The sequence below is a fragment of the Gallus gallus genome, chromosome 7 (genome assembly GCF_016699485.2).
Source record: "Gallus gallus isolate bGalGal1 chromosome 7, bGalGal1.mat.broiler.GRCg7b, whole genome shotgun sequence".
NCBI lineage: Eukaryota > Metazoa > Chordata > Aves > Galliformes > Phasianidae > Gallus > Gallus gallus.
Genome location: NC_052538.1, coordinates 11,136,102 through 11,163,029, shown reverse-complemented (window position 1 = coordinate 11,163,029; position 26,928 = coordinate 11,136,102). Strand labels below are relative to the sequence as shown.

Here is a 26,928-nt window from a genome sequence, read left to right as displayed (position 1 = left end):
GGCACTGAATTAATTACTAAATCTAAAGAGTGTTAAGTTTCATTAACCAGGGGTTGAAGGACAAACTTTCTTTAGAAGCCCATGTGATAAGACAATGGGAACATGCTCTTGAGCAGCCTGACAGTGAATTAGGTTTGAGACTTCTGCTCGTTAACTTATTTGGTCACTTACATATCAGGGTGAAAGAGGAAAAAAAGAAGACCACCGTGGTGCATTTTTGAACATTTAGAGAACAAATAATTTCCCTGGGGGGATTTGTGTGAGTGTGTTCTTCCATGGTTTATGGTTAACTTAATTTATATGAATAACACTAATGGATAATTTGGGTACTGTAGGAGCTGTTCTTCACCGTGGCTGGCACAAAAAATGAGGAGGGGGGAACTGATAATAGAATGTTATAATGGTTTGAGATATGTCGAACTACCATAGATAATGCTAATAATATTTTTGAAATAGTAATCACAGCTTGTGTATTGGCACTTAAATGGAAAGAAACCCAATGTCAAAGTACTGTTTTTAACAGTGACTGTAATGTAGCAATTTTCATAATAAAGTAAAAAAAAAAAATTGGTCGTTCTCAAATTACTTTTAGCATTATCAGCAAAAGGGAGAGAGTCATTCTGTCAGGGCAATGCTTAAAAGTATTGTTATACTTGTTCTCCTTGCAGCCAAGAACAGAGATAATGGACCTATTCATGTTCATATGAACAAATTCTCTTTTATTTCAATCTTTTGTTTAAATTATACTGAATAATATGATGAGAGGTGAACAAAAACATGTTTAAAAGGCAAGCTATCAAATGTTTGGGGTTTTTTGGAAAAAGATGTGCAACTAAGGGTGGAGAGTGTATTGAAATATAGCACACAAGTTCTAATGCTTTCTCTTTTGTGCTAAGTGTCTTTCCATGCAGTCATCTCTTAGAACTCAATGTACAAAAATGTTTAAATGAAAACTGCAGGATCAGAATTGCTTCTTGAATAGGAGTTGCACTGAACAACCAGGTAAACTAATTTTCATCTGTAAGGATAAACTCATTATTTATTTCCCTTTTGGTAGGAGTGCCAATCCATTGAAAGCATTTGGTTTTTTTCCTTGTAACTGTTCAGCATCAGTGATCCTCATCTTTAGGTGTTTCAGAAGAACAATTTCAATCACGAGCTTCGACATGTGAAGAACCCTTTTCTGTATGACTTTACTTCCATGTTGCTTCTCTGCCTTAAGCTGAGAATGCACCTGCAGATGGAAATGTTTTTCTATTTTCTTCCTACTATTCAAAAAGATGTTGTAGCTACAAATATGTAACAACTTAAAATGTTTAACTTCATTTACTGTGAATGAAACAAACTTGAGAATTAAAAACAAAAAAACTGCCTTTTCTATCTATATGCAAAATATTGTAAAAATAGTAATGATATCACTTACCAATTGAGTTTGCTGATTATTAGAAGCCTGGGCTGGATTTTTTTTTCTGCCTTTCTGACATATAGCTTAGTTATTGGCTGAAGTGAATCCTCGGATTAAATGCGTTTCTGACACAGATTCCAGTTTACAGTCTACGTGGGCTGTGATGCATTAGGAAATTAATACACAGCAGCTTTTGTATTTCTGTGGCTAACCAAGGAACGAGTTAACCTGAAGGACTTCCATCTCTATTACATCATGGTAATTAATTTATTTTCCTCATCTCTTTGTTTTTATTTTTCTTAAGTTGAAAACTGGGCGTTTCTTGTGTCGCAGTGGAAATCCTGTAAGGAACAATGGTCGGTCAAGATTACAATATTACACGTTGTAATTTGTAGGCATGGTGACTGAAGAGACACCTGAAAAGCTGGGTGTCCTGTTAAGTGGTTTCTTATTCTCAGAAACTTTCCCACTTAAGTGAGAGACGAACTACACTTTTTATGCAAGAAAAGGGTTAAGGGGATTTGTTCTCCCTGGTAATGAGTAGTTCTAAGGTTAGGTTTCTGCGGATTAGAAAGGAGGGGATGTCCATAGATTAGCTAGGGCAGTGAGGATACTTGCTTTACTAACATCCAACAAATATTCTTTCTCTCCAGAAATTGTGCAAGAGCTGAACATGGTGTATTCTGCACTATTTGCAGGTAAGAAATTATGTACTGTACTGAAACTGTTGTGCTACACAGATGCATTTCCCCCGTGCAGTTGTGAAATTAATGTGTTTTCATAGCTATGGCAAAACTAATTAAACTTGTGGTAGGTGTTTAGTTCCCACCAGCTAAATACTGCAGATATGTAGGAATGGGGAGTAGGAACTAAAAAGATAATCTTTCCTCATTCCTAATCTTCACAGAATTGTCTCACTTGAATGCCAGGTGCTATGTACATTGACTCTTTCTGCTGAAAGTAAATGACTTCACAACCATCCCTGTTGTTAAAAAAAAAAAAAAAAAAAAAAAAAAAACAGTCTAGGGAACTACCTCTTGTGTAGTGAGAGATACTGTAGAAGATGGATGTGACTGGAAAATTTTATCTGTGAACTCCCTAACCTCGTACTGTTTAAGTTGATTGAGTGATCAGTGTGCTCATCTTGTCAGTTTTGTTTTCAGTCCGGGTTGTTGGCAATAAACAGCTGGAAGTAAAGCTGCCTGCTTCACATGACTATGGTTTGTTGCGCTTAAGTAATTCTTCTTTGAATGTGTTGCTCTTCTAGGAGGTGATGCTTTAGTGGTATTACTGCCATGTAAACAAGATAGTAGCACCATCAGTGTAGCTGTATGCTTTTGTTTTAGGAGGATGAATCATATCATCGGATATGCCTAGTTAGAGTAATAACATACCTTTTTAATCAGTGACTTTTGCATATGCAAGTGTGAGTATCTAAATACTGTAGAATGGCTTACTGAATGAATGTTCTTTAAAAACAAAAAAAAACAAACAAAATAAATCCAACACCTGTGCCACCTCAGACTTGCAGTAGTTATTCTTATATGTATATATGGTTTTACACAATGTCTCAGCCTTTGCTTAAAATATATATTTGTTCTGCTTATGTCTCAAATGGCTTTTTGTCTGTATCTTTCAAGTATCAGAAGTGTACAAAAGCAAGAAGTTCTTACACTCCCTTGAGAATGACCTATGTCAGTGGAGGGAGTTCACTTAGTGCAAGACAAAAAAGTTCTGCATGGACATATCATTAGAAGATGATGTGTCTTATTCTTCATTATTTGCCTTTGTAATTTACTGGTTTTTGGCGGCTGACTTACGACAAAAGCTCAAGGGTGTTCTCTGCCCTCAAGTTGGTTTGCAGTCTTCAGTATTCCAAACAATTCTGACAAATTTAAATTGAGTGGTTTTCCTTTTTGAAAATGCTCAGTAAGCTTGTCACGGAGACCCTAAGTATTGCCCTTATAGTGTGTGTATATGTCTTAGGAAAGGAAGTGTTTTTAATTAGTTTTCCTCTTAAGTAAGCAATTTGGTAGCTGGCATGCTAGCAATCTTCTATTTGTCACCAAAAAGGTGGGTCAATGGAAGTGAGGCTTATTTGAGTGAGTTTATAAATACTCAGTGAAAACCAGAGTACAATGTCCTGAACGTAGTTTGCAGCATATGGATTCCTCTTTGCTTGTCTAAACCATCCCGCAGGAAAGATCTCTGGCCTACTCCTAATGTCTTCAGTAATTAAGAAACAGGTATTCATGGCTAGATTTATATGGCCTGCTTACTTGATCTGCCTAATGATGGATTTAAGGAAGCTTAACAAAGGGGAAGGCATACCCTTAAAGAAACAGAACTCAAGAATAGTGAGGGATAAAAACAATAGTTGTGGCTCAAAACGCAGTTCCCAGTGAGCATGTGGTAGGAGGATTCAGTGTTACATAAATTGTTACATAGATGAAATATGGAAAAATAGCTTTTCCTCAGTGGAAAAACAATTATGTAGTATAATGCAACAATTAAATGGAAAAGTTGCATTGGGTGGTGGAGGGAGATCAAACTTATGTATTTGCTCATCTTTAAAAGGAGAAATCATAATTGTAAAAGTGGTCTTTGAGTTAGAATTTCAGCAAGACATATAACTGAGCATCCTGTGGACGTAGCTTTTTAATTACCAATGCTCAGCAATAAAATGTTTGAATCAGAATTTCCCAACTGTTTTTTCCTCCTTTCATTTCCACTGCCTTCTGAAAACAGTTCTGTGATTTAACAGGAGAGAGGAAAAATGGTCTAAAAATAAGCATTAAGATGTGCAGTAAAAGTGACAGTAATGCCTTCTGCTTTTATAAGCAGATCAAGGTAATACATTTCCTGCTTTGGCCTTTGACACGTTCTGTGGCCCTTTGTGTTCTGTCCACAAAGCAATTTAGAGGAAAATGATTGCATTTTTGCTTTACTAATCTGGGAGATAAGCTACCATATATTTAATAGAACTTGATAAGGCATTCTCTGTGCATGCAGTGTCATAGTGCTGTTCACTAGTGGCTGATGTGCTCAGATATTTGGTGTTGCAGACCTTTGAACTTGTACTCTGAAAATTCTCATGTGACCTGTTCAAATACATAGTTCTTCAAAAGTAATCTTACAGTAACAGCAATCATGATGGTATCTTCAAATTCCTATCAAACGTGATTTGAAGTTGGATTAACTAAGATGTGTAGTAATTCAGCATCTTGGTTGCATCTCTCTTACATGGGTTTTTGATGCTTTGGTGTAGAAATACACCAAGTAATTTCACAAGTCTAGGGAAATAAGTAAGCACAGGACTCTGTAAGTGAGTGAAAGTAGTCTGTTACTTGAGGGATTTCTGTGCTTGTTGCGACTTTTAAGTGAAGAATATTGAGCATTCTCTAAGGCAATCCCCTACTGCATTGCTTCTTGCTCAAAATAGATTGGAAACCTTCCTCCACTTCTAGTCTAAGGACACATTATCACTTAGTGTAATCAGCTGGAAATGCCTGAGTCAGATGAGGTAAGGTGTGGGATTTTTTTGTTTGTTTAATTCACTTTGAGGAAATACGGAGGAAAATATGAAATGTTTGTGAAACAAATCCTTTCAAAGACATTACATTTAATTTAAACAGATCTTTTCTTTGCAAAATCATACCCTCGATTCTTTCAATTTTAATAATGTCAATAACAACAAGAATAAATATAATTTTGTTTTTTGAATATGATTGTTTTCCAGGCTATGCAAAACGTATTTGTTTTATGTAAATCAAGCTTTTAAAATCTTGGGGAAAATAACTTTCCATGGTAGCATGCTTAGAGCTTGGGAACAGAAGTTATACAAGCAGATTGTTATTTTAGACAGCTTAATAAAGCAAGCTAATGACAATTTCATGAAGAGATGAAATGATATTTTGCAGCTGAGGTTTATCTCTGCATTTTGGGTGTTGGTGGGTAACTGCCTTTACATTTGTGACTCATGTCTTCAATTTATGCTTGCAACCTTTTGTTGCGTGTATAAAAATAAAAATGATTGTCACTGCTTTTTTTGTTCTGATTTTGTATCAATGTAATGTACTTGATGATTTTCAAATATGAACATACTCTTTTCCCTAGCTCAGCATCTATCTTTGTGAACCCTACTTGGCGTGAATGCTGTAGTAAAAAAACATGGAATCTCCTGGAATGAAAGAAAAAACGGAGATGCCAGCAGTCTGCAGTCAAGATAATGGTACTTGTAACTCTTGCATTTCTCTTTCCAAGAAAACTGGTAAAAAGCTTTATTCCATGCACATGTAACTCATGACTTGTGAGACTAATTATGTCTAGAAGTTTTACTACTTAATAATGGAGATGACTTTTGGTCTCTACTGGTGGTAGGTAATTTAGAGGGTGTCAGAAGAAAATTACTGCCATTTGTTTCTGGCTTAAAGTCAAGGATTTATTCAGCTGTATGAAAAGATTCTAATTTGTAAGAGGGTTTTTTTTTTCTTCTGAAGTAAATGGTTCTCTTTATTTCAAAGACTTATGTTTCTATGCAGAGTATATTGCTTTATTTTAGCTTACTTTGTGTAGGAATTGCATTCTTGGGGATACTTATGCAAGTTCTCTCAGAGGAAGGCAATGAATAATGAGGAAGAGATCTTAAATGATGTTCTTTTGGGCGGTAGGAAGTTCTTGCAGCAGATAATCCTTTAAAGTTAGCTGTGTTTTGGGAGATACCTTTCCCTGTGGGGCTTACAGTCAGGGTACACAGAATTCATAGATCATTATTCTTCCAAGTGTTTAGGTATGTGCTTTCCTGAAACAGATGGTTTCTTTGGTATTGAGGTACATTTCCAAGCTTCCCAATTGGGATACTCAATAATTCTGCCTGATGGTTGAGGTAAGGGTCCCATCTGGAGAAGCTTAGTGAGGAAGTACCTGTATAAATTATTGCATAAAGAAAATAGCTCATTGAAACTAAAGTTGATCATATATAAGTGTTGTCATCATTGCAGTATAGACTTGATATAGGGAACAGTTAACTGTCAGTGAAAAAATTTTGTTCAGGAGAGAGATAGGAGCTGGTTCCTGTGTTCAGTTAGGTGTGGTAACTGGATAATGGCAGCTGATTATACTGTCTCCAGCAGTGAGTACTCGGTTATTCTAAGCTTGCTAGATGATGAGCCATAGTTTTAAGGAATTACTATGTTGACTTTGATATAACTAAAAGCTATTAGTGTCTTGTTTTTATTTCAACATCTTTCTGGTGTTTCAAGGTGAAATACCAGAAGGATGTTGAAATAAAAACATGTTTAATATTGTTAAAAACAACAGCAAAATTACATAGTATGTCTACTAGTTACGGTCACATTTTATTACTTCAGCATTAAAAAGTAGAGAGACCTTGTGACTTACAGTTAAAAGAAGCAAAAGATGAGAGCCTACTTTGCTTTGTCTTAAAGAGTCAGTCAGTCATGCTAACTCTTATGGTCTCTTTAAGAACACTAATACATAATCAGCATTTAGTATGGTGGTGTATTGATGTTGTCATAAACATTGTTTCCTGAACAGAGCATCACACATCATAAACAATCTGCTGTTAATTCTGAGACAAAAGTAAATTCCATACGCTCAATTAAAATCTAGTTTGTAGCTAGGCCTGACCTTGTGTTACATTACTGTGTTTGTCACCTCTGAGTTTCTGTTTCCTTGAGGAAAAACACTGGCTTTTTGGGTTTTTTTCCCACTGCATTAGAATACTGTTCCTAACAGATAAAATATCGCTTCTAGCAGTCAAAACAAAAACTCCTGTTTCCCATGAAATGTTCTGAGTGTCAAAAAATGGAATGTATTTAGAAGGATTGTGCATTTTCATTAGTGATATCCTCTAAGATGTTTACACTTCCTGAACGTGGAGAAAGAGACCTGGTCCCTGGCCCAAACTGTGGGTCATCCAAAAGTAAAGTCTGTAAAATGAACAAGACAGGTTTTTGTTATGCATACCACTTCCAGTGGGAGATCTGAGCTTGAACCCAGACTTTGGTATCTGTGGGATTCCCTGTATGTTTTTCTCACCGATCAGTTTAAAATTGCTAGTATTGACCTAATAAGAGAAGGCGGCTCTCATACAACAGAGTTCATTGCAGAAAACAAGTAAAGCAGACAGAGGAAATCAGTGCATATTTCTTGCAAGTATAAAGGCGTTGCTTTTTGAGGAACGGGTCACTGATTAGCTTTGGTTGATCTTCTGTTTGTGCTGAAATGTGTTGCACTTTTCTGTTTCTTGGGCTCAGGTTTATCTCATGTTCTGACTCTAGTGCTACAAGAACTGAGTTTGCTCTGTAAAAGAGATGTCAATGGTGTTGGCGTGTTATATGACCTGCTCAGATCTCGCTGGCTGCAAGCACTTTTAAAGGTAAAATAATATTCAGCTGTGAAGACGGATGTTTCCAGGTGATACCTACTTTATTTTGCCATGTAAAGACAGTGAAAAATAATTTACAGTAAGTGCTCCTAGTCCTTATATTAGAACTAACATCAGCAATCTGGGTGAGCAAAACTACTTTAGCTTTATGGAAAAAAGAAGTTTTTTGTTATATCTGAGACAAAAGCTCTTTTACTTGATGCATCCATATTAAGGCTAGGGGTGTTGAATATGTTGAATATGACATTGCTCAGCTGCCTTTTCCCGCTCTTCAGTGTCTGTTTGGCTTATGTATCTTGATTGGCATGGATACTGATTAAATCATACTTCTTGGTTTTTATGATCTGACATGCAGCTGGATGCTGTGCGTTGTTATAGAACAGAGTTCTGGCTGGTACTTCTGTCTGAATCAACTATATATCTTTATAAGACAAAGTCTTTACAAATTTGGTTTTTCTTTTGTGAGGATTCTAAATTTTTTTTTTAAATTTAAATAAGAAAAAACAACTCCAGAATGCCCGTAAGGCCATTTTAAATACGGCTACTTGCTATTACATTTATTTTGTGAATCAGGCCTTCAACTAGGGTAAGGAAGCAAGCCACAAGTCAGAATTGACACTGTCTTGCTACTGTCCTGTGTAATCAGCTTTTCTTGTTGGAAAAATTAAAAATCAAAGCATAACTGGCTAGCTGAATGACCACATGGGAAAAACAATTATTTATAGACTAAATTCTAGACGCAGTAGGCATTAATGATTGAGATTACAAGCTCTCTGGCTCTAGTTGAAATGACAAAATCCTAGAAATACAGTATTGTCTATGGTATGTTGTGTATGTATCTATATGGTCAGGAAAACAGATGATGCTGTCATTGCATTGTCTTGTCTGTCGTGGCATGCAATAGATTTATGAATGCCTCCAAAACTACCTCGGAAAAAGACCAGTTCCTGTCACGCTGCAGGCACATGCATTGAATCGTGAGGTAAGAGCATGTATTTCTTTACTTACTAATACCAAATGAATCAACTTAACTGCAGAAAACAATGTTCTAGTATTTGTTTTGTCTCAGGTCTGAATACACTATATAAACTGGAAGGATTCTTCACCAATTCAACAGCTGATAACTTATTGTGTTAAGAGAGGGAAAGGAAATATATACAGCTGTAATCACTAGATGGCACAAGCTCTGGCCATATGAGATCATTAATTGTTTGCTTTAACCATTGATTGTGTGTGTAGATATAATTACTCATCTCACTGTGGTTTGGTGTTATGGGTATTATAAAGCACTTTGAAATGAGGTTTTTGAAAAGCTTTTTAGGTATTTTTTTCTATAGCTGATTATTAAATAGTGAGAATCCATGATTAAGTGGAGAAACTGACAGTAGTGATGAAATTGGTTGAGGCACAGAAAAAAGTAATTTAGAGCACATGGCACTCTGAACCAAACTAAGTGTTACGCAGTTGTACAACATGCAGCCAGACTTTTTTGGTTCAACTTTAGAGCAAATGGCATAGGCATGCTTTTAGTCACATAACATGCAGGACTTAAAACTTTTATAGTGTTGCATTTCTCAACTTAACTTAGAACTTCCTTTAAATTAATTGTCCTTCAGAATTGGTCTCTGTGCTTACTCTTACTTTTATCAGGTGGTAGAGTTGCTGCATGAAGCCTCTGCGACTGGAGAGATCAAAGAGCTAAGACGATTGCTGAGGGCTCCTCACTTAAGGGTAAGTACTGCTTAAGAAAATAAAATATTTGCTCATAGTGATGTCTGCAGTGGGGATGGAAACAGATGGCCAGCTGCTCACAGATGCAAAGGAGCCAGAAGAGGCTTAGTTCCCTAGTTATGGGCTAACCTAGTTGAGAATTCATTTGGGGACTGTGTATCTGCAGTACCTGCACTGGGCTGTTTTATTAACACCTACTTTTTAGAGATATTTCTTAAACTCTGAGCAGCCATGTAAAACCAGAGTTTCTTCGATACTGTGTGTAACCTGCATTCTTATGTTCCGAACAGAAATGTTTCATCTTTTAACATTTCCCAAGGAAACACAGAGATGAACTGTTCTTAATAATCTTTTCACAGTTGGAATTGCCAAATAGAAAAAAGAAAAAGCCTATGTAAAAGGAACCTGTGTCCACTTAGGAACTTAGCCTCTGATTTGTTTCCTGACCAGCCACTGTTAAAAGTAAATAAATCTGTTTTGTTGTATGATCTCTGCCGATGGGTTGATTTCTTTGTTTTCACTTGTAACAGGCCTTGCTATCTGCTCATGATACTGTGGCCCAGAAAGACTTTGAACCAACGCTTCCGCCACTGCCAGACAACATACCTGAGAATGAGGAAGCTATGAGGATTGTCTGCTTAGTGAAAAACAACCAGCCTCTGGTTAGAGAATTTACTGATATCTGTCAAATCACTTCAGCTCACACAAGTGTTGGATAATGCACTACATGCATGTTGGTTTATTTCCAGCAATCTCACACAGGTTGCGTGTGTTCTTGAGGTTTTTATAGAACTGGAGATACACAAGAATTATTAAGATTGGGAAGGGCCCTGGGAGACCATCTGGTTCTGCTCAGTGCAGGGACAGCTAGAGAAGGTTGTTCATGGCTGTGTCCAGCCAGGGTGTGAACAATTTAAAATATTATGAATTTAAAATATAAATAGGACTGAGAGCTATTCCCTCGGTCAAAACAGTGAAGACAGAAAGGAGGATAGAATGAAAGGTTCATATTTGTGCTTATGAGCTGAATACATATTGTATTCTGACTGATCAGCTTTGGAAATGATTTCCAGGAGTCAGACGCTGAGGTTAATTTAGTATGATGGGAGTTGAGGATGTTGGATGACTCAGTACTATGCAATAGTGCTACTAGTGATACATTCTTCCTAGATCACGTGTGTTTAAAAATATATATATATTTATCCTTTAATGCCTTTTTGTCATTGCAAAAGAGATCAGACCTGTAATTTGAAAGAAAACTTAGATCTTCAGTGATGAAAGTGTTTTTTTTCTGTTTGTCAGGGTGCCACTATTAAGCGGCATGAGATAACAGGTGACATAACAGTTGCCCGTGTGATCCATGGTGGGCTAGCAGACAGAAGTGGTAGGTATAACTTGAAACAAGGTAATAACAAAAATTCAAGGTGAAATTAGATATTTTTCAAGTAAGATAATAGCTTTACTTTTCTACAACTAGCCTTCCCTTATGAACAAGCAGATGTGTTCACCATACAGCACTGTATGCATTGATGCACTGGAGTGAGTTTGATTCTGCGTTAATTTTCATTAGAACATGGTATGTTTGAGAGAGTTGAGATACAAATCCAGTTTTTCATTATTCAGACGTTGGAAGCAAAGTCACATAAATCTACTATGAGATTGATCATTAACAACCGCAAGTGATGTAGTATAAAGCTAGCAGCTCATTCTCTGATGGAGAAACAGAATTGTAGTTAATGTTGTGTAAGGTAAAGGGCACTAAGGAATGCGTAGTAATACTTTTCAGCAGTAGTCTATTAAACGCTTTGGTAGTATTGGTTGCTTAGCAAAATTAGAAGACTTTCCTTGGAAACAATACTGCTTTGTCATCCTAGAATTATATGCCTTCTCTGTTCCTTGGGAAATGTACCTAAAATGTAAAACATAGATAAATTTCATTTCTTATAATCATTGTAAAGTTTCTGTTAGTTCTGGATTCTGTGTAGAGAAGAAAACCCATACTGTAGGCAGTAGCTGAATACATTCCTAGTTTGATTTAATATTTTAAGTTGAAGGAAAATGTGATATTCTTAATTTTTCAGCACCAAAGCAACTAGGAATTTCTAAAGGTCTGCTTCCAAGTTTCATGGTTTATTAAGATGCTCAGAAATTATTTTAAGAAAAGAAGCTATATTAAAATGTTTATGTAAACTTTCAAGGCCAATCATCAGCAGATTGCACATTGTGTAGGGGAGGTGAAACAGACTGCCCAGAAGAGTGGTGGAGTGACTGTCCCTGGAGGTTTTCAAGGAAAGATTAATGTGGCACTGAGGGACGTGGTTTAGTGGGCATGGTGCTGTTAGGTTGATGGTTGGACTTGGATAATCTTAGAGGTTATTTCCAACCTTAATGTTTCTATGATTCTAAATAAGAAAACTGAAGTGTTCAAAGTTCTCATGTCTCACAGAATCCCCTGGTCTTATCCAGGGACAATAGTGTATTCTTGTGTTCCTAGTGTATGGAAACTTCTACAGCTGATATCTAAACCTGTGGTATATCTGTTTCCCTACTTGCCCCCACCGAGATCATCCATGCTGTGATAAAGCTTCTGCTGCTGCTTTCATCCTTGTTTTTACTGTAGGGTTGCTGTATGCTGGAGACAAATTAGTGGAAGTAAATGGAGTTTCCGTTGATGGACTTGAGCCTGAACAAGTTATTAATATTCTGGTACTGAATCTCTTCTAAATCTTTATACTTTGAGGGTAATGGTATACTGTTCCTTTTCCCTACCTGTGCTGCCTCCCCCTTCCTATAAAAAGATTGTTTCATTGCTGTGGATGAAATTCACAGCTGCTTATAAAATCAAAGTCTTGTGCAAATTCAAGCCTAAATATCCAACACAGGGATGTAACAGTATCAAATCTAACTAAATTGTGGCCTCCCAGCTTCTGGGGAAATAAAAATAGTAAATTATTAATATATTCAAAATACACGGATGCATAATTTTCCTTAGAAGTCAGACCATTTTCCACAAGAATGTAGTCACAAGGTGCTATTCTAATGAAATTCCATCTTACAAAATTAACTAAAGCAGCGTGAAGTGAATAAACTTGTGAGTTACATGCCTTCACATGCATGAAAGCACAGTGGTAATCACTTGTCAAATTCTTCTGAAGAAATTTGTTCATCTGTCTCTTCTACTTACTGACCTTGCACCCAACCTTTCAAGTTTCTTCACTGGAGGGTATTAGTGCCAGTGAGGAAGGTTATGCTATACATGATCAGTGTCAAGTCTTTCTATGTGTTACTTCCCTGGGCTTACTGTTTCTAGATAATTTTTAGCTTAATTGAAATGCTTAATTTTCAAAGATTAAATATGTTTCCTTCCCCCCTTACATCACTTGTCTAACCAGACTTGCCACTAATTTAAATTAGCTTTCAATAGAATAGTTAGCTTTGAATTCAAGTTGAAGTTGCATTTATTTATAACAGAATGTAGCTTTTCAGTGAATTACAAATATTTAGTAAGATTTTGAAGTTTCCTTCTTGATTTTTACTTATGGAAAAAATATAATACAGTCATATTAACTCAGCCTACCTAATTTCTTTTGTTATGTAATAACATAAAAGCCGTGTTGTGTTAAGTTTGAGTGACAAAGTTTGGTAATTGGTGTTGAATGCCAGTCACATTTTATTCCTTTCCTCAACCATTTAGGCTCTTTCTCAAGGAACAATTATGTTCAAGTTGATTCCAGTTTCTGATCGTCCTGTCAGCAACCAAACAACAGTAAGAGTTGCTCTCTTTTCTATATTGCTACTGCAAAGAATTGCTACAATAGTGCCTGTCTAATAGTGTGATGCAAAGATGTGTTGCTTAGAAGTTTACTGCAGTCTCTAAAATGTTACTTGCCGTGCTGGCTGCCTCTCAACATGTCTATGATGTTGCTGAAGCAGTAAATAGAGTAAGCTGAAATATAGTTGTGTTTCAGGTAATGAAGACATTTTTAGAGCTATGTAGAGGTTAAAGCTCAATTCTTCTCATAATTTACAAATCTTCTCTCTTTGCTACTCTCGTTTTTCTCCTCCTTAATGAACTGATAGGATTCAGAGCTTGATCTTGTTTTTAAAGCTCAACTTAATCATGAACAGACTTAACTAGCAGACATACTTGGCTTTGTGATTATAAAGGTCATGTTGTATCTTGTTGTGTTTTTCTTCATTTGCTTGTTTTCTACCAGCTGTATGTGCGAGCAATGGCAGATTACTGGCCTCTACAAGATCCTGCCATACCATGTGCTGATGCAGGTTTGCCTTTTAAGAAAGGTGAAATACTCCAGATTGTGGACCAGAATGATGCTCTTTGGTGGCAGGCTAGGAAAGTATCAGATCTCGGTGCCTGCGCTGGACTGATACCCTCAAACCATCTTCTTAAAAGGTAAAGTAATATATTAATTTTTATGATTTCTATTCTCAAAAAAAGCTAGTTATTGAAGTCTTGCTACATAAACTTTCACCATTAGGATTCAATTACATCTGACATGCATCTTTACTTTTACTGTTCTCAGACTTATTTCTCTCCTTCTTTAACAGTGTGCATGAGAAAATGCTTTTCAGAACACCTGTATAAACTGAAATTGAAGTCTTAAGTTCACAGCAGCTACCTAGTCTCTGTACTAAAAGCCCTCCAGTAGTGGAGTATAGGAGCTACAGTTTTAGTGAAAGTGAAGAGCTCTGTTTGCAATCATAATTTATGGTGTTTAAATATATTTATTGGAAGAGCGAGAGGGATATTAAAATGTAAGGTATAAGGATATAGCTGTATCTAACAAAAATGCATGTGGGTTTTTTGTTTTTTTGTAAGATGTCCTATGAGCCATTACTGACTTTTCAGCTTTGGACAAAACTTATTTCACCAAAGAAATGGAAATGTTTCAGAAGAAGACAAGGATCCTTTGCCTGTTCTCTACATAAATAACCCACTGTTTGTTTCTGAAAGCATCCACTGTAAAGAGAAATTAAACTTCTGTAGCACGCTACTTCAGTTTGATCCTCTAACCTTGTGTCCCATCTGTGTTGCCTCAGGAAAATATAAGGCCAAGCAATCATAGATAAACTTCGATTTATACTCTATATAAACCCACCTGTGTTTTTGTAATAGAAATTGAAATCATACTAGGTTGTGACTGGGCCTGGAAGCAAAAGGCTTTCTTTTAATTCTACAAGTCTGTAGACTAGAATAGCTAATATGCCTGTCCTTACACGTTAGCTCAAAATACTTTTGTGCTGCTGATTTGGAAATTACATTTAAACAGTTCTGATAGCATGTAGCTTTCCTTCAGTATTCTGCATTGGGCTAAAACATTACTAACATTTCCATTTTTGATGTTTTGCACTGGCTCAGTAGTGATTAATATTAAACATATTCAGTGAATATGGCTGAAGCATCGTGCCCTTGTGGACTGGTTTCTTTCTTTTTTTTTTAAATTTAACTGTGCTATATTTCTTTCTGTGCAGGAAGCAGCGAGAATTCTGGTGGTCTCAGCCCTTCCAGCCCCACCTCTGTCTCAAGTCATCAATGTGTGAGTGAAAAGTTATTTGAATGATAGAGCAGGAAGGAAAAATCTTGTCTCTGCTTCCGGGAATAGAGAAATTACAAGCTCCTACAAATTCAGTTTAAGTCAAAGACATTATTTCTAGAGCCATGTTGTAACTTCAGAAGTGTTTTAAGTATTCTCTTGAAAATAATTACTTAATGGTAGTTGTATTTGGAGGACTGGTGGTGGTTGCAGTCATCTCCAGTGTACTTGATACCTGACTGAAAGAAGCTGTGAATTCAGTTCCTTCTAGTGTCTTAATGAGTTAGGAGCACTCTGTGCCCACAGAGTCAGGTCTGAAGTTACAATGGTACTAGCCTCATGACTTTCCAGGCACACAGACAACAGTTGTGCACTGGGAGGTGACCCACAATACTTTTAGAATAGAGTGGAGCATTTTTTCCTCAAGGTATAAGTTAAGCTACGTTGCCCATGGAAGATCCAGAAACATCATCTTCCAACTACATAATTTAACTTTCCATAAACTTGTAGTTATTCCCAGACACACAGAACATTCATCCTGTTTTCTCTTTCCATTTTTTTCTATGGTTCTTTATACTTAAATAATACTCTTTTTCTCTTGTGATAACTTCTAGATTAAGTGCTTCATTGCATAGGATTCTTCTGACTCAAAATGATTTGTTTGTTAGAGCTCTCTTTTACCATAATTTTATTGCGTTTTAACTGCTTCAATGGATGTACTGTGGATAGTAAGCACTGTGGAAGAAGGTAGGAGATGGTGTCTGGACTATATTGCATATCTGTACTTAAAATCAACATAACACTTCATTTTCTAGGCTTTGTAAAGGTTGCCAGAAATAAGGTAGTTTGAGTTTCTTTTCTGTGTATTTGCTAAGTTCTTACATTTTGCATGCAAGTCTTTTGTTTGCTTGAAGTGATTGAAACTTAAATTATCTAAAAGTGGAAGTTTAAGCTATGCACAATCTGATGGGGAGCTGAGAGCTTGGAAGGGGTGCTTGGAGGAGGGAAAGACAGCTTCTTCCTTCCTCTCTTCCATCTTCAGTAGATGATGTGAGCAACTCTGGGAGAGTACTTCTTAAAAGGATATCTTTAGGCAAATACTTAGGATGGAAGCAGGAGTTTATTGGGATTGGAACATGGTCAGCTGCAGAATAGCTCCTACTGGGCCTGTCTGTAGAACGCACGAGCAGAACACACAAACCTGGGGTTGCCCAAATCCATGACACTGGATTTCAAGGACATGAACTGATGTGATCTGGACATAAAGAGGAAGCTGAATCAATCTTTTATTTTTCTTTATTTGAAAGAAAACAAAAAAAGATCAGCCAAATAAAACCGTTCCTGTGAGCAAAACAGAATGGAAAGATGGACCTAAATGCAGTGAGAAAACAGAGTGAGTGGAAAATTGCACTCTGTAATGCTAATATTTAATAAATTTTCACAGGGTAAGCAGAGAAACTACCATGTTAAACCTTTCGTTATTTCAAAAACAGAATTCAAGCTGGACATGTTCAGAGCAGGAGCTAAAGAACAGCATTCTGCTTACTAAAGGTGGGGAACATCAGGAAGACACGGTTGCAGTGCTTGAAATCCATATGTCTAAAGCTGATCTGAACTCCAAATCTCTTCTTTCAGTTGTCTGAGTTCAGTCTCATTATGTGTAAGGCTTTTTCCCTCCTCTGTTTTTTTTCCTGTTTTGGATAACTTTTTTTTCTGTGTTGATCTGTCTGCAGAGGATGACATGCAGATTGATGAGAAGTGTGTGGAAACAGGTAACTGAATTGACTTCAGACTGTTGGTTGCTTCAAGGTAACAGCTAGTCAAAGCTGATTTTATTTCCTATGTAAGGAGAATCATTCTCCAAGTGAACCTAACTGTGGGAAATTGTTTTCTTACTCTGGTAACATGTCACTGTATGAAAATGAAAATGTCTGCACTTCTGGTGTGCAGTGAATGATTGCCTACAGCGAAATGTGCTGAAATAAGGGGCCACCCAAAAAAACATCTGAATGAGGACCAACATCTTTGATTCAGGTTTTGAACTGTGTAACAACAATATCAGTTTTGCATATTTAATGCCAGAGATTATTGTAATCTTTGAGAACCCACACAATTCTTTGTCAAGAGTCTGAGCTGATGTGAATATATTTTTAGACACTGAGCAAGAATAGGGTTTCACAGGTAAATAGTATATATGAAGAGTGTGAACTCGGCACACTTCCTGAAGTGACACAGCTCCTTCTTCCTTGTACTGAGGTATTTAGGATCCTGTAAGTACCTGCTGCAAAACTTTTTTGCCGTTCTCTGAAACAGTTGTTACAGTCCACACCTGGATTGCATTAAGAAGGATGAAAAACTGCTACCACATTACTTGCATCGTGTTAAATGTGTTAAAAGGAAGGTTGAAAACCTGAGACATTGCCCCCAAGCAATATTGTTTATAAAGGTATCGTGAATCCTAAGTGCTTTTAGATGTATTGCCTTCAGGTGCCTGATGCATCACAGAGTTAGTGTATGCATGCAGAATGCCTTGAATATGGTGACCGAAGTCCCCTAATCTCACATACTATCACATCCTTAGCCAGAAGCTTGGGTACTTGCCTGGGTTACTTTTGGCATCATGGGAGGGGTTGGAAAGTGCCATTGCCTCAAACCAAATAGGTACAGTAGATTTGCTGTCACATCAAAAGAAAACAAAACAAAAACAGCTTGCATACAAAGAGTCTTCCAATTCCTATGCCAATCCACTTTCTGCACATTGGGGAACAAATGTTTTCTAAACAGATTTCTGGGATAAAGACTGTGTGGAGAGAGATTAGGCAGTTAATTCAGGCATGGAGTGTACGAGGAAGTGAAGAATATGTATATGAAGCAGACTGATGGGAGCTGGAAAATTCAGTTATAATTCTGAAATTCTATAAGAGGAAAATAATTATTTTTTTATTTTTAATATCTTTGCTATCTGGACTGTTAAAAAGATGAAGAAACATTTGAGTCTGGTAAGTTCCTCTGACCGATCTCTGAATTACTTGATATTGTTCTGCTTTGAGATGGCTGTCCACAGAAAAGCAAGTGGCTTAAAAACAAGCAGTTGACAAAAACAAGAATACTGTTTTAGCTTTAGAAGCCATTCTGAGTCTACAGTGCCTGTAGGAGCTGTTGATGTGTAAAGAGGGAAAATGTTCTGTATTCTTGATTGTGTGCATAGTCAAGAATATATAGAAAGAAAAATGTTTTTATAAAATGTGTTATGTATAGGTCAATCAGTCAGGGTGTTTCTTTGTTTTTGGTTTTGTTTTTTAACCAAGCAAATCCTTTTAGGTAACAGCTACTTATCTGTTGCATATTCAGAGTTCTGCAAAACATTGTCTTCTGAAATAAATGTGTTTTCCACTAAAAGAAGTCTTCTACTATTAAGTTTCTTTGAGGTGTTTGGCAGTACTATGGAGAAAATGTTATTCCACCTCCCTTTTCCTGCAGCTCTTCTGCAGTTGACTTGCCAATAGGATCTTCTTTTATCACAGATCATTGATTTTTCTTCCACCTCTCAGTCAGAGCCCAAATCTCTTAAGACAGATCTACAGGGCTGTTTTTTGTTTTCAGTGTAGGACACGTGTTAACTGCATTTGGGGTTTATTGCTGCAAATCCTATTCCTTACCTTACAGCTCTCTGCTGTATCTAAGCAGTTAGAGCAATAAGGAAGCAAGATTTCCTATCCTACGTCTTACTAAACAATTAGCTGGCTGTCTTTATGATATTTTGCAACTACAATACTGAAACAGATGCTGTAGATGAGACTCATTCTGAACATTCGTACTCCATGCTTCATTGGGTGTATTTTGGATTTAAAACCTGCAATACCTGTTTCCCAAATTTCCTAAATTTGGTGGGCCATGCTGGTTGGTTTTCTTCTTTTTAGTTTTGAGAAAACAGTCCTTACTAATTGTTCTGTCTGTCTCTGTTTGAACCCTCAGAGGAGCTTAAAGAAGGTAACGCTAACTTTTTTTTCTCTCTGATTCCTGTAAGCAGCAGTCTATTATAATTGATCAGGATATATTGTGTGATGAGAAACTATACTCCAGTTAGAGTATGTGATAGCTGATCTGCTTGCTCACTGTAGATTTCTGTGCTGCGCTCTGTACCATAGAAGGACCAGGTAGATAAAGCAGGTAGACTCAAAGATTTGAATGACATCTTAAAATAAATGAGGATAGAAAGGATATTAGCATAGGTGAGCTGAGCAGTACTCTGAACTTTGCTATAGTCAAGCAGTTCTGTGCAAGTAAGGTTTTAGTCAGTTATGAACAAGGAGTTGTTAGTATGTGTAGGAAGTTGGAGTGAAACTGTCTTTTAAAGCTGTGAGTAGTGCAGAGTGAATAGGCCTAAAAAAAAATGCATCTAACCCTATTTTGATATCTGCTTCCTTATGAGATAACTACCAGGCAATTGATGTGTTCTAAAATATTATACGTTAAATGCAGTATTGGTTCCAGAACAAAAAAATAATTTTCATTTGCAAAGCATCTAAAGATATGCCTATGTCTTCTGTATCTTGTTCTTGGTTTAGCAAAGCCTTTGTAAAGGGAATACACGGCTTGAATAACTATGCATGTGATTAGGGGAAAATTAGGAGCCCTTGAAGAAAAATAAAATACTGATGTCACTATTTTTTTTGTTGTTTTCAAGTCACCTCAATAAAATATTGAGCTAGAGCATTGATCTATTGTGAAAGTGATATTTTTGAGCCTAATAGAAGACATTTAATTAAAAAAAAAAAAGCATGTAGAGATTTAGACTTATCAAAATGGTTACACCATTTTGAGAAACAGCATGAGAATGGGGACAAAATGAACTGGAGGAAACAGATTTTTCTGGAATATTGGAGTACAGATATATCTGATCCCATGATGATTTAAAAAGAAAACAAAGCGTACCTGAGTGTTCTGACTAGATGTGCATTGCGTTTTCCAGGCATGTTCTTGGGCAGAAATTGACCTGTATGGTTATTCTAAATTTCTTATTTCTGACTTTGAGCTACTGTGGTGTTGGTCATCGTAATATTGTAACTGAAGAATTCTTGTAGGCTAGGTTTCACCTGCAAAGCTTAAATTAGGTGGACTTTTTTTTTGCACTTCTCAGTATTTCAAAACATTGTCTGGCATGTAGTTATCAAAACTGAACAAATGAAACATTGAGTTTCAGATCTAACTTAAAAAAAAAAAAAACAAAAAAACCCCATGACTTTCCAAGCTTAATTCAATTAATTCAAGCTTAATTTCCAAGTTCTTACAGAAATCATGGTCATGTTTGAATATTTCATATTATTGTGTAGTGTGCTTTTTAAACTAGATTAGTTGTAATACTAGCTTGTTTTCTGCAGCTCTGTTCTTATGGGATCAGAAATAATTGCTAGCAGTATAGTTTTGAAACTTTCACTCTCCTATTTTTTTCTTCATGATCTAGAAGAGGAAGAATTTGGTGAATTTGGTCAACGAGTCTTCATTGGTACGCAGTGACTAAAGATAAGTAAGATGTTTAGGGCTTGATCTAAATTAAATGTTTGTGTGGAGTTTAAATCAAACGATTTGTTCTTCACTTCACCTAAAGAGTTAGGGAACTGAATTCTGCTCACTTGTTTTCCAGACTTCACGAAGCCATTTTCCTCATGCTATTATTTGCTCTCTCCATTTAAATCTCTGTTCTTGATAGATTTCTACTGAGACCTGGCCACCATTTAAACTGACTTTGTTATATTTCCCTTACTTGAGGATTATCTTGGTTAGATCGTTGTTCTGTTATCTGTCATGCATCAAGAATAATGAGGGCTTTCATTAGAGAAGTAAATGTAAGAATGTAGTTCTCAGAGTTGGATAGTAAAGTGAAGCAATAAGCCCATCCTCGATACTAAACCATAGCAATCTCTATAAAATATTTGTATTCATTTTGTAGGCTGTAGCAGAAGTTCAGTATTTGCTTTAGCGGAGTGGACCTTAAAAATAAATAAAATCAGTTGACCTGTTCCTGCTGATACTTTGTGATTATAAACTTCTCTTTGGGCTTGTTCTGGGCATGTTGTTGTGGTCTTTAATTACGGGCTAATTTTCAGGTAACTTTTAATGAGACTTGACCTCATTCTTCTAACTCTCAGAGGTCCTACCAAGTAGGCTAGTGAAATTAACTTGATTTTACCCTACTAAAAAATGCAGCAGATCTTTAGCTTAGAAAGAGACACCCCAGAACACAGTTACGTTTTTTAGTGCCGATGCCTTTGTCCCTTACAGCTGGTTTCCGCAGAAGTATGCGCCTGTGTCGCAGGAAGTCCCGGGCCAACCAGCAGACGTGTTACGCTCGGTGCCCCAGCAGCTGCTGTAGCACTTTTGCAGCTCCATATGAGGAGGTGGTCAGGTACCAGCGGCACCCAGGAGATCGGAACAGACTAATTGTACTAGTGGGTAAGCTGTAACTGCTTTCTGATGAAACATGCACAGCGTGTAATGGAGGGGAGGAGATGGTCAGTTTGTGTCCGATCAACTGAGATTTCCTGCTGCTGATTGTGACAGGCAGTGGCTGAGGACAGCATAGGTAGTTCAGAAAGCAATATATCAGGAATGATTTCTTGCATCTTTTCTCTGTTGTTGATTTCAAATTCTAATGTATGCATCAAATTCACTTGAGACAATTTTCTAAAATAAACAAACCAACAAAAAAACAAAGTCTTCAGAAGAAACCATACGGTTCTGAATTCTGGTTGAAAATGCATTTTATTAGGGAAATGGTTCAGTCTTATATTCAGGTGGGACGGATACATGAAAGGGATGAAAAACATCTGTATTTCACTAGGAAAGCATAAGTACATGCAAGCATTTCTACATCTGGCAGCAGGAAGAAAAGGGTCTTAAACTCTGGACTAGAAAAATCTCTATCCTGGGTGGGAAGGGAAAGCTAAAAAGATGTCTCTAATTGTGGTTACTTCAGTAAATATTGTATTAAACAGGCTGCCGTTTCTCAAGTTCTCTGCACTCATTATGACTGAAAGAAACCTGGTTTTCTGTAGTGTTCCACGTTCCTGAAAATGCAGACTGAGTAAATGCAGGTTACTTGTCCTTTCCAAGACTGGAAGTTTATGTAGTAGAGGTCTTTTCCAACCTTAATGATTCCATGAAAATGTGGGGGAGTGGGTGCAAAAAGTGCCTCTAAGTAGTACGATAGTTGTCTTTTCAACTATTCAGGTCCTGCAGGAGTGGGTGTGAATGAGCTAAGGCGAAGGCTTATTGCAAGCAACCCACGAGAGTTTCAAAGTGCTGTGCCTCGTACGTAATATTCTTCTTCTTTCCCCCACCCCCTTCAAAAATGGTGATAAGGAAATGTCAGGTACCTACCTCTTGCCTCTGTGTACTCGTATACTCTTTGCTGTGTGACTGTTTTGTACCACAAGCCATAGTCACTTGCTTTTATAAAAGTTGGTTTAAAATACTATCTTTCTATTTTGGCAAATCGGCCAAAGGCACTTTTAAGTTACAGCTTCTGAAAGCCTAAAACTTTGTGTAGCAAATCGATGTGACTTCCTATAATCTTTGCCATTTTCTTTTCATAGATAAAGAAGTGCAAGTATTTCTTAGGCATATTTTAAGTTCATAGCATTTAGGTGATCAGGTATGAGAGTGAAGGCAACTGAAGATGGTGCTTAATAGGCTTTGCAGCTTTCCTTATTAGCCTTCTGGTCTCAAATGAGACTTATACAGATTAATTTTTGACTTAATCGTAGAAATTGTCTCTACCTTTGCTTATTTGGTTCTTGTGATTTGGATAACTAAAGAGGGAATGTAGCAATCTGAAGCTTGTTGAAAATTTAGGAATTCCATGTTTAAGATCCCAAGTATGAGGAAAGTGTGAACGTGCAGAATGTTTCAGAATAAACATGGATCAGCTTCACCTCAGAGGAGGAAAAGCAACTATGCAACTAGTTCCAAAAAAGTTCCTGATTTAGCCCAAACAACTGCACTTCTTCCATTCCAAAAAATACACATAGGTTAGCAAATTCTCAAGGATTTTCTATTGGTCAGCCAGTAAAGTAGACAAGGCTTTTGCTCTGGACTTAAAAAATGAAGACAACTAATTTTAGTACTTACCAAAATATTTATATGTCTTCATGAAAGCTCTCTTATTTTCATGTATAACATTGCAGGAATTTACTTGCAGATGATTTCTACTCTATCTCTACTTTCAGACACCACTCGAGTTCAGAAGAGCTATGAAATGAATGGTCGTGAATATCACTATGTATCAAAGGAAACTTTTGAAAACATGGTGTATAGCCACAGGTAAACTATAACACCATCCAAGAGCCGATTGTTTTGTAACTAGGACTTAAGTCCAGGCTCCTCTCCTTACACTTGCTATGGAAGTTTGGTGTATGTTTTGGTCACATTACTTGAGCCCGTTGTTTCAAAAACCATTTGTGCAGTTGCATATAAGCTAGTCTACAGTTAATCTTGGAATTCTTCTAAAAGTGTGGTCTCTAGTCCTGAGCTTGTCTGGGATGATTGGTAAGTTAGGAATATAAGCCCTCCTAGAAACTGGTCTGGTTTTCAAAATTGAGCAGGTCAGGCCTGTCCCTAACCTACATCTCTGTTGTGGAACCTCTGCAATGATGACATCTCCATGTAAGCACCCCAGCTATAAGGACCAAACTTTAAAAGTTTTTTCTATCTTTTCTATCTATCTGTTTCTTTCTATGCCTCAATCTCTCTGCTAAAACAGGCCAGCTTACCACCAGAAACTGTACTCCTTAGCTAGTGCAAAGTACTTTGAGATCTTCTCATCTATGAAGTTATTAGTACTGAGTATATAATTGAAAAGCTTTTTGTCACTAGAATCCAACCCCCTGAATACACTACTTATAATAGTAAAATAAGTAAACGATAAGTAAAAAATACACTCATTTTAGCTGTAGTAGTCCTGATTCTGTGCCTAGTATAGCAGGCAAGAACAAAGGTAGAAGTTGAGTGGTGTTCATTGTTTTATGACCTCTCAATCTTAATCACTGGATTAGTTTGGAAAGTTCACACTTAAATGGAACCTTTTTGAGACCGAAGCTCTTCTTCACTTCCTTTCTCACCACTGTTACAGAATGCTGGAATATGGGGAATACAAAGGATACCTGTATGGTACCAGCGTTGATGCAGTAAGAACAGTCCTCGATGAAGGGAAGATCTGTGTAGTAGATCTGGAACCACACGTGAGTTGTAAAGGGGCAGGGAATCTACAACTGGTATCTCCTGGAAGGCAAAATAATTCTATATACATTCATGAGCTACTGGAACACTGTTAGATGCTTTCTCTTCTATTTCCTGTTACAGTGTTTATTAATAGTAGATTTGTCTTTGCATGGGTCTTAAGGGGAAAAGCACTACTGCAATGAGTACATTCAGATCAGTATAATTCTCTTGTTCATTTGTTTCCAAGTGAGCAGCTGCGTTATCGGGGGAATGATGCAGAAGGGAGTTTTCATACTTGTGTGCAGCAAGGACTATTCTTCCATGTGGAAGCTGTGATTACACTGAGCTAGTCTGAGCCTTAGTTTAGCAGTGGTTTGTGCTTTTTTTAAAAAAAGTTACACAACTGTGGAGCAGATGAGGCTATGCTTTGGTATTCGTTTTGCATCTGAAAACATCTGTAGGTTTCTTCTGCTGCACTTTTCCTGAACAAGAGGGAGGAGAAGAAGAAATTTAATCTTGCTGTTTCAACTTTATATGCCACCATGAGTTTCTAGAATGTGAGTTTGTGGACAAGTTTTAGTAGGGGTATGAAGTAATGGTACATAACCGTTCTTTAGTGATCACTAGGAGGTAGGAGAATTGCTGTGTAGTTGCATACTTGTATTTTAAGTGAGGTAGCTTGGCCAACTTAACATGCTGCAATTTTTGTTGTCTGTATTATTTTTTTCTTTTCCAAAATACTTCACCAAGGGTAGCTCCTCTATAGTTTTTTTGGTGGTTGTTTGTTTGAAGTCAGAGTCCTCTTTAATGTTGTCAGTTTGTTAAAGGCTGTGCCCAGATACTCACTGACATTGAAAGCATCTTCTATTAAGGTTGTCAAGCAGAATTAAGTGACTGGTATGCTATGCTTGCTTTAATAATGTCTGGTCCAGGGATTATCAGTGAGGTCATTTTAAAGTAGGTGTTTGTGGAAAAGATTACTGCTAGGTCTGGAGGTAATAGCATGTTGTAAACAATTGGTTTTCTATTGGGATACAACTGGGATGAATACACCTGAAATACTTGTTTTTACTCCTACTTTGCAGGGCATCCAAATAGCCCGGACTCATGAATTAAAGCCCTATATTATATTCATCAAGCCATCCAGCATAAGCTGCATGAGGCAAACTCGTAAAAATGCCAGAATCATTACAGATTATTATGTGAACATGAAATTCAAGGTGAGATGTGGGAAGAAACACAACTTGCTTCACTGGGGTTGTGCGTTTAGAACATAATGCATTCTACTGCGCTGCTTGATTGCATCTTTACAAGTTTGTGTCTTGAGGTTCAGATCTAAATTCTTTTTTTAATTTTCTTTTCCCCACTAAATTTGCTTTGGAGTGGGAGGGTTGTGATTTGTACGTAAGGAATCGAAGCTTGGGTCAGATGTCTTTATATGAGGAGACTACTTGGCATACTTCAGTTTTAACTAACTGCCTTGTGACAAGGTCGGAGCCAACACGCACATTTCCTGTTTGCACTGAAATGTATGGATCAAATGTGCTTCATTCAGTGATGTGATGATAAACTATTTTTCATGCAGTTTTAAGTATGTAATGTATCACTGTATTGTGTATAAATGCTGTATAATGTATTACTGACAGTACTGATATCTGTTCCATAGTGACTTTTATAGATAAAACACAAATCCTGCCTGTAGGAAACGCATAGCTTGCATTTGCAATGTGTGTAGTGTAGTGTGTAGTGTATTGTTTCCATGCAAATAATAATTAAGCTTAGCATCTTAAAGTTTTAGAGACCTCAGTGCATAGCCATATATGGAAATAAATTATAATTGCTATGACAGAAAGAAATATGGAAACGGAGAAGGTAAATTAAAATGCAGAGTAAGAACGTGTGCAAGAGAGCAAGTGGAGCATACTGAGACTCAAGGTGGTACTTCGAGAAACACGGCAATCAGCTGTTTCAGAAGCTTGAAACTGATTGTAGCCAACATTTTTCAGTTGCGATAGCAACTGTAAATTGAAATAATGTATTTTAGCATTGTCTTATCTACTCCTTGTTTACATGGCGTAGGGTGTTCTGCAGATGCCATGCAGAGTGTTCTCTCTACAGTACTAGAGCTTTAGAGATTTGTTGTGTCTCGCAGGAAGAAGATCTACAGGAGATGGAGGATTCCGCTAAGAAAATGGAAGCTCAGTTTGGTCAGTTCTTTGATCAAGTGATTGTGAACGACAACTTACAAGAAGCATCTGCTCAGCTGTTGTCTGCAGTCCATCATGCACAGGATGAGCCCCAGTGGGTCCCCGCAGTATGGATATGCTCAGATACCCAGACATAATTCAGAGTGGCAGGCAGCTCCATGAAGATTACAGATTATGTTTTACTTCAAGAATAATCCTCGTGTCAGGATTGTGAGAATTTATCTTCGTATGCAAGGGATTTGGAAGAGGATTAGGAAAGAAGCCGCTATAGGAGATATAATCATACTATGTTCTGTGTAGCTGTTCAGCTTCTATGCAACAATTGCACCTTTTTTTTGTACAAAAAGGAAACACTGTGAGCAATCCACTACAAGAATAAATAAAAATCTATTTTGTTGCACG

At 37.0% G+C, this 26,928-nt stretch overlaps 1 protein-coding gene across 4 annotated transcripts; it reads left to right on the top strand.

Annotated features, from left to right (window-relative positions):
* Positions 1 to 47: 47 nt before the first annotated feature.
* Positions 48 to 26,926, top strand: MPP4 (membrane palmitoylated protein 4). Of its 4 annotated transcripts, XM_040703901.2 has the most exons (23): positions 48 to 1,663; positions 2,059 to 2,103; positions 5,522 to 5,636; positions 7,684 to 7,805; positions 8,719 to 8,796; positions 9,465 to 9,545; positions 10,076 to 10,207; positions 10,848 to 10,929; positions 12,166 to 12,251; positions 13,240 to 13,311; positions 13,763 to 13,959; positions 15,039 to 15,103; positions 15,830 to 15,847; positions 16,834 to 16,872; positions 18,079 to 18,099; positions 19,076 to 19,090; positions 20,565 to 20,606; positions 21,383 to 21,553; positions 22,331 to 22,411; positions 23,329 to 23,422; positions 24,231 to 24,339; positions 25,405 to 25,539; positions 26,472 to 26,926. In XM_040703901.2, the coding sequence occupies exons 3-23, from the start codon at positions 5,576 to 5,578 to the stop codon at positions 26,661 to 26,663; spliced, it is 1,893 nt and encodes a 630-aa protein (XP_040559835.1). In that variant the 5' UTR covers positions 48 to 1,663; positions 2,059 to 2,103; positions 5,522 to 5,575; the 3' UTR covers positions 26,664 to 26,926. The 4 variants fall into 4 exon arrangements, with proteins under 4 accessions (XP_040559835.1, XP_040559837.1, XP_001233047.3 ...); XM_040703903.2 differs by having other exon boundaries at positions 48 to 2,103; positions 7,708 to 7,805; XM_001233046.6 differs by having other exon boundaries at positions 48 to 2,103.
* The last annotated feature ends 2 nt before the right edge of the window (positions 26,927 to 26,928 follow it).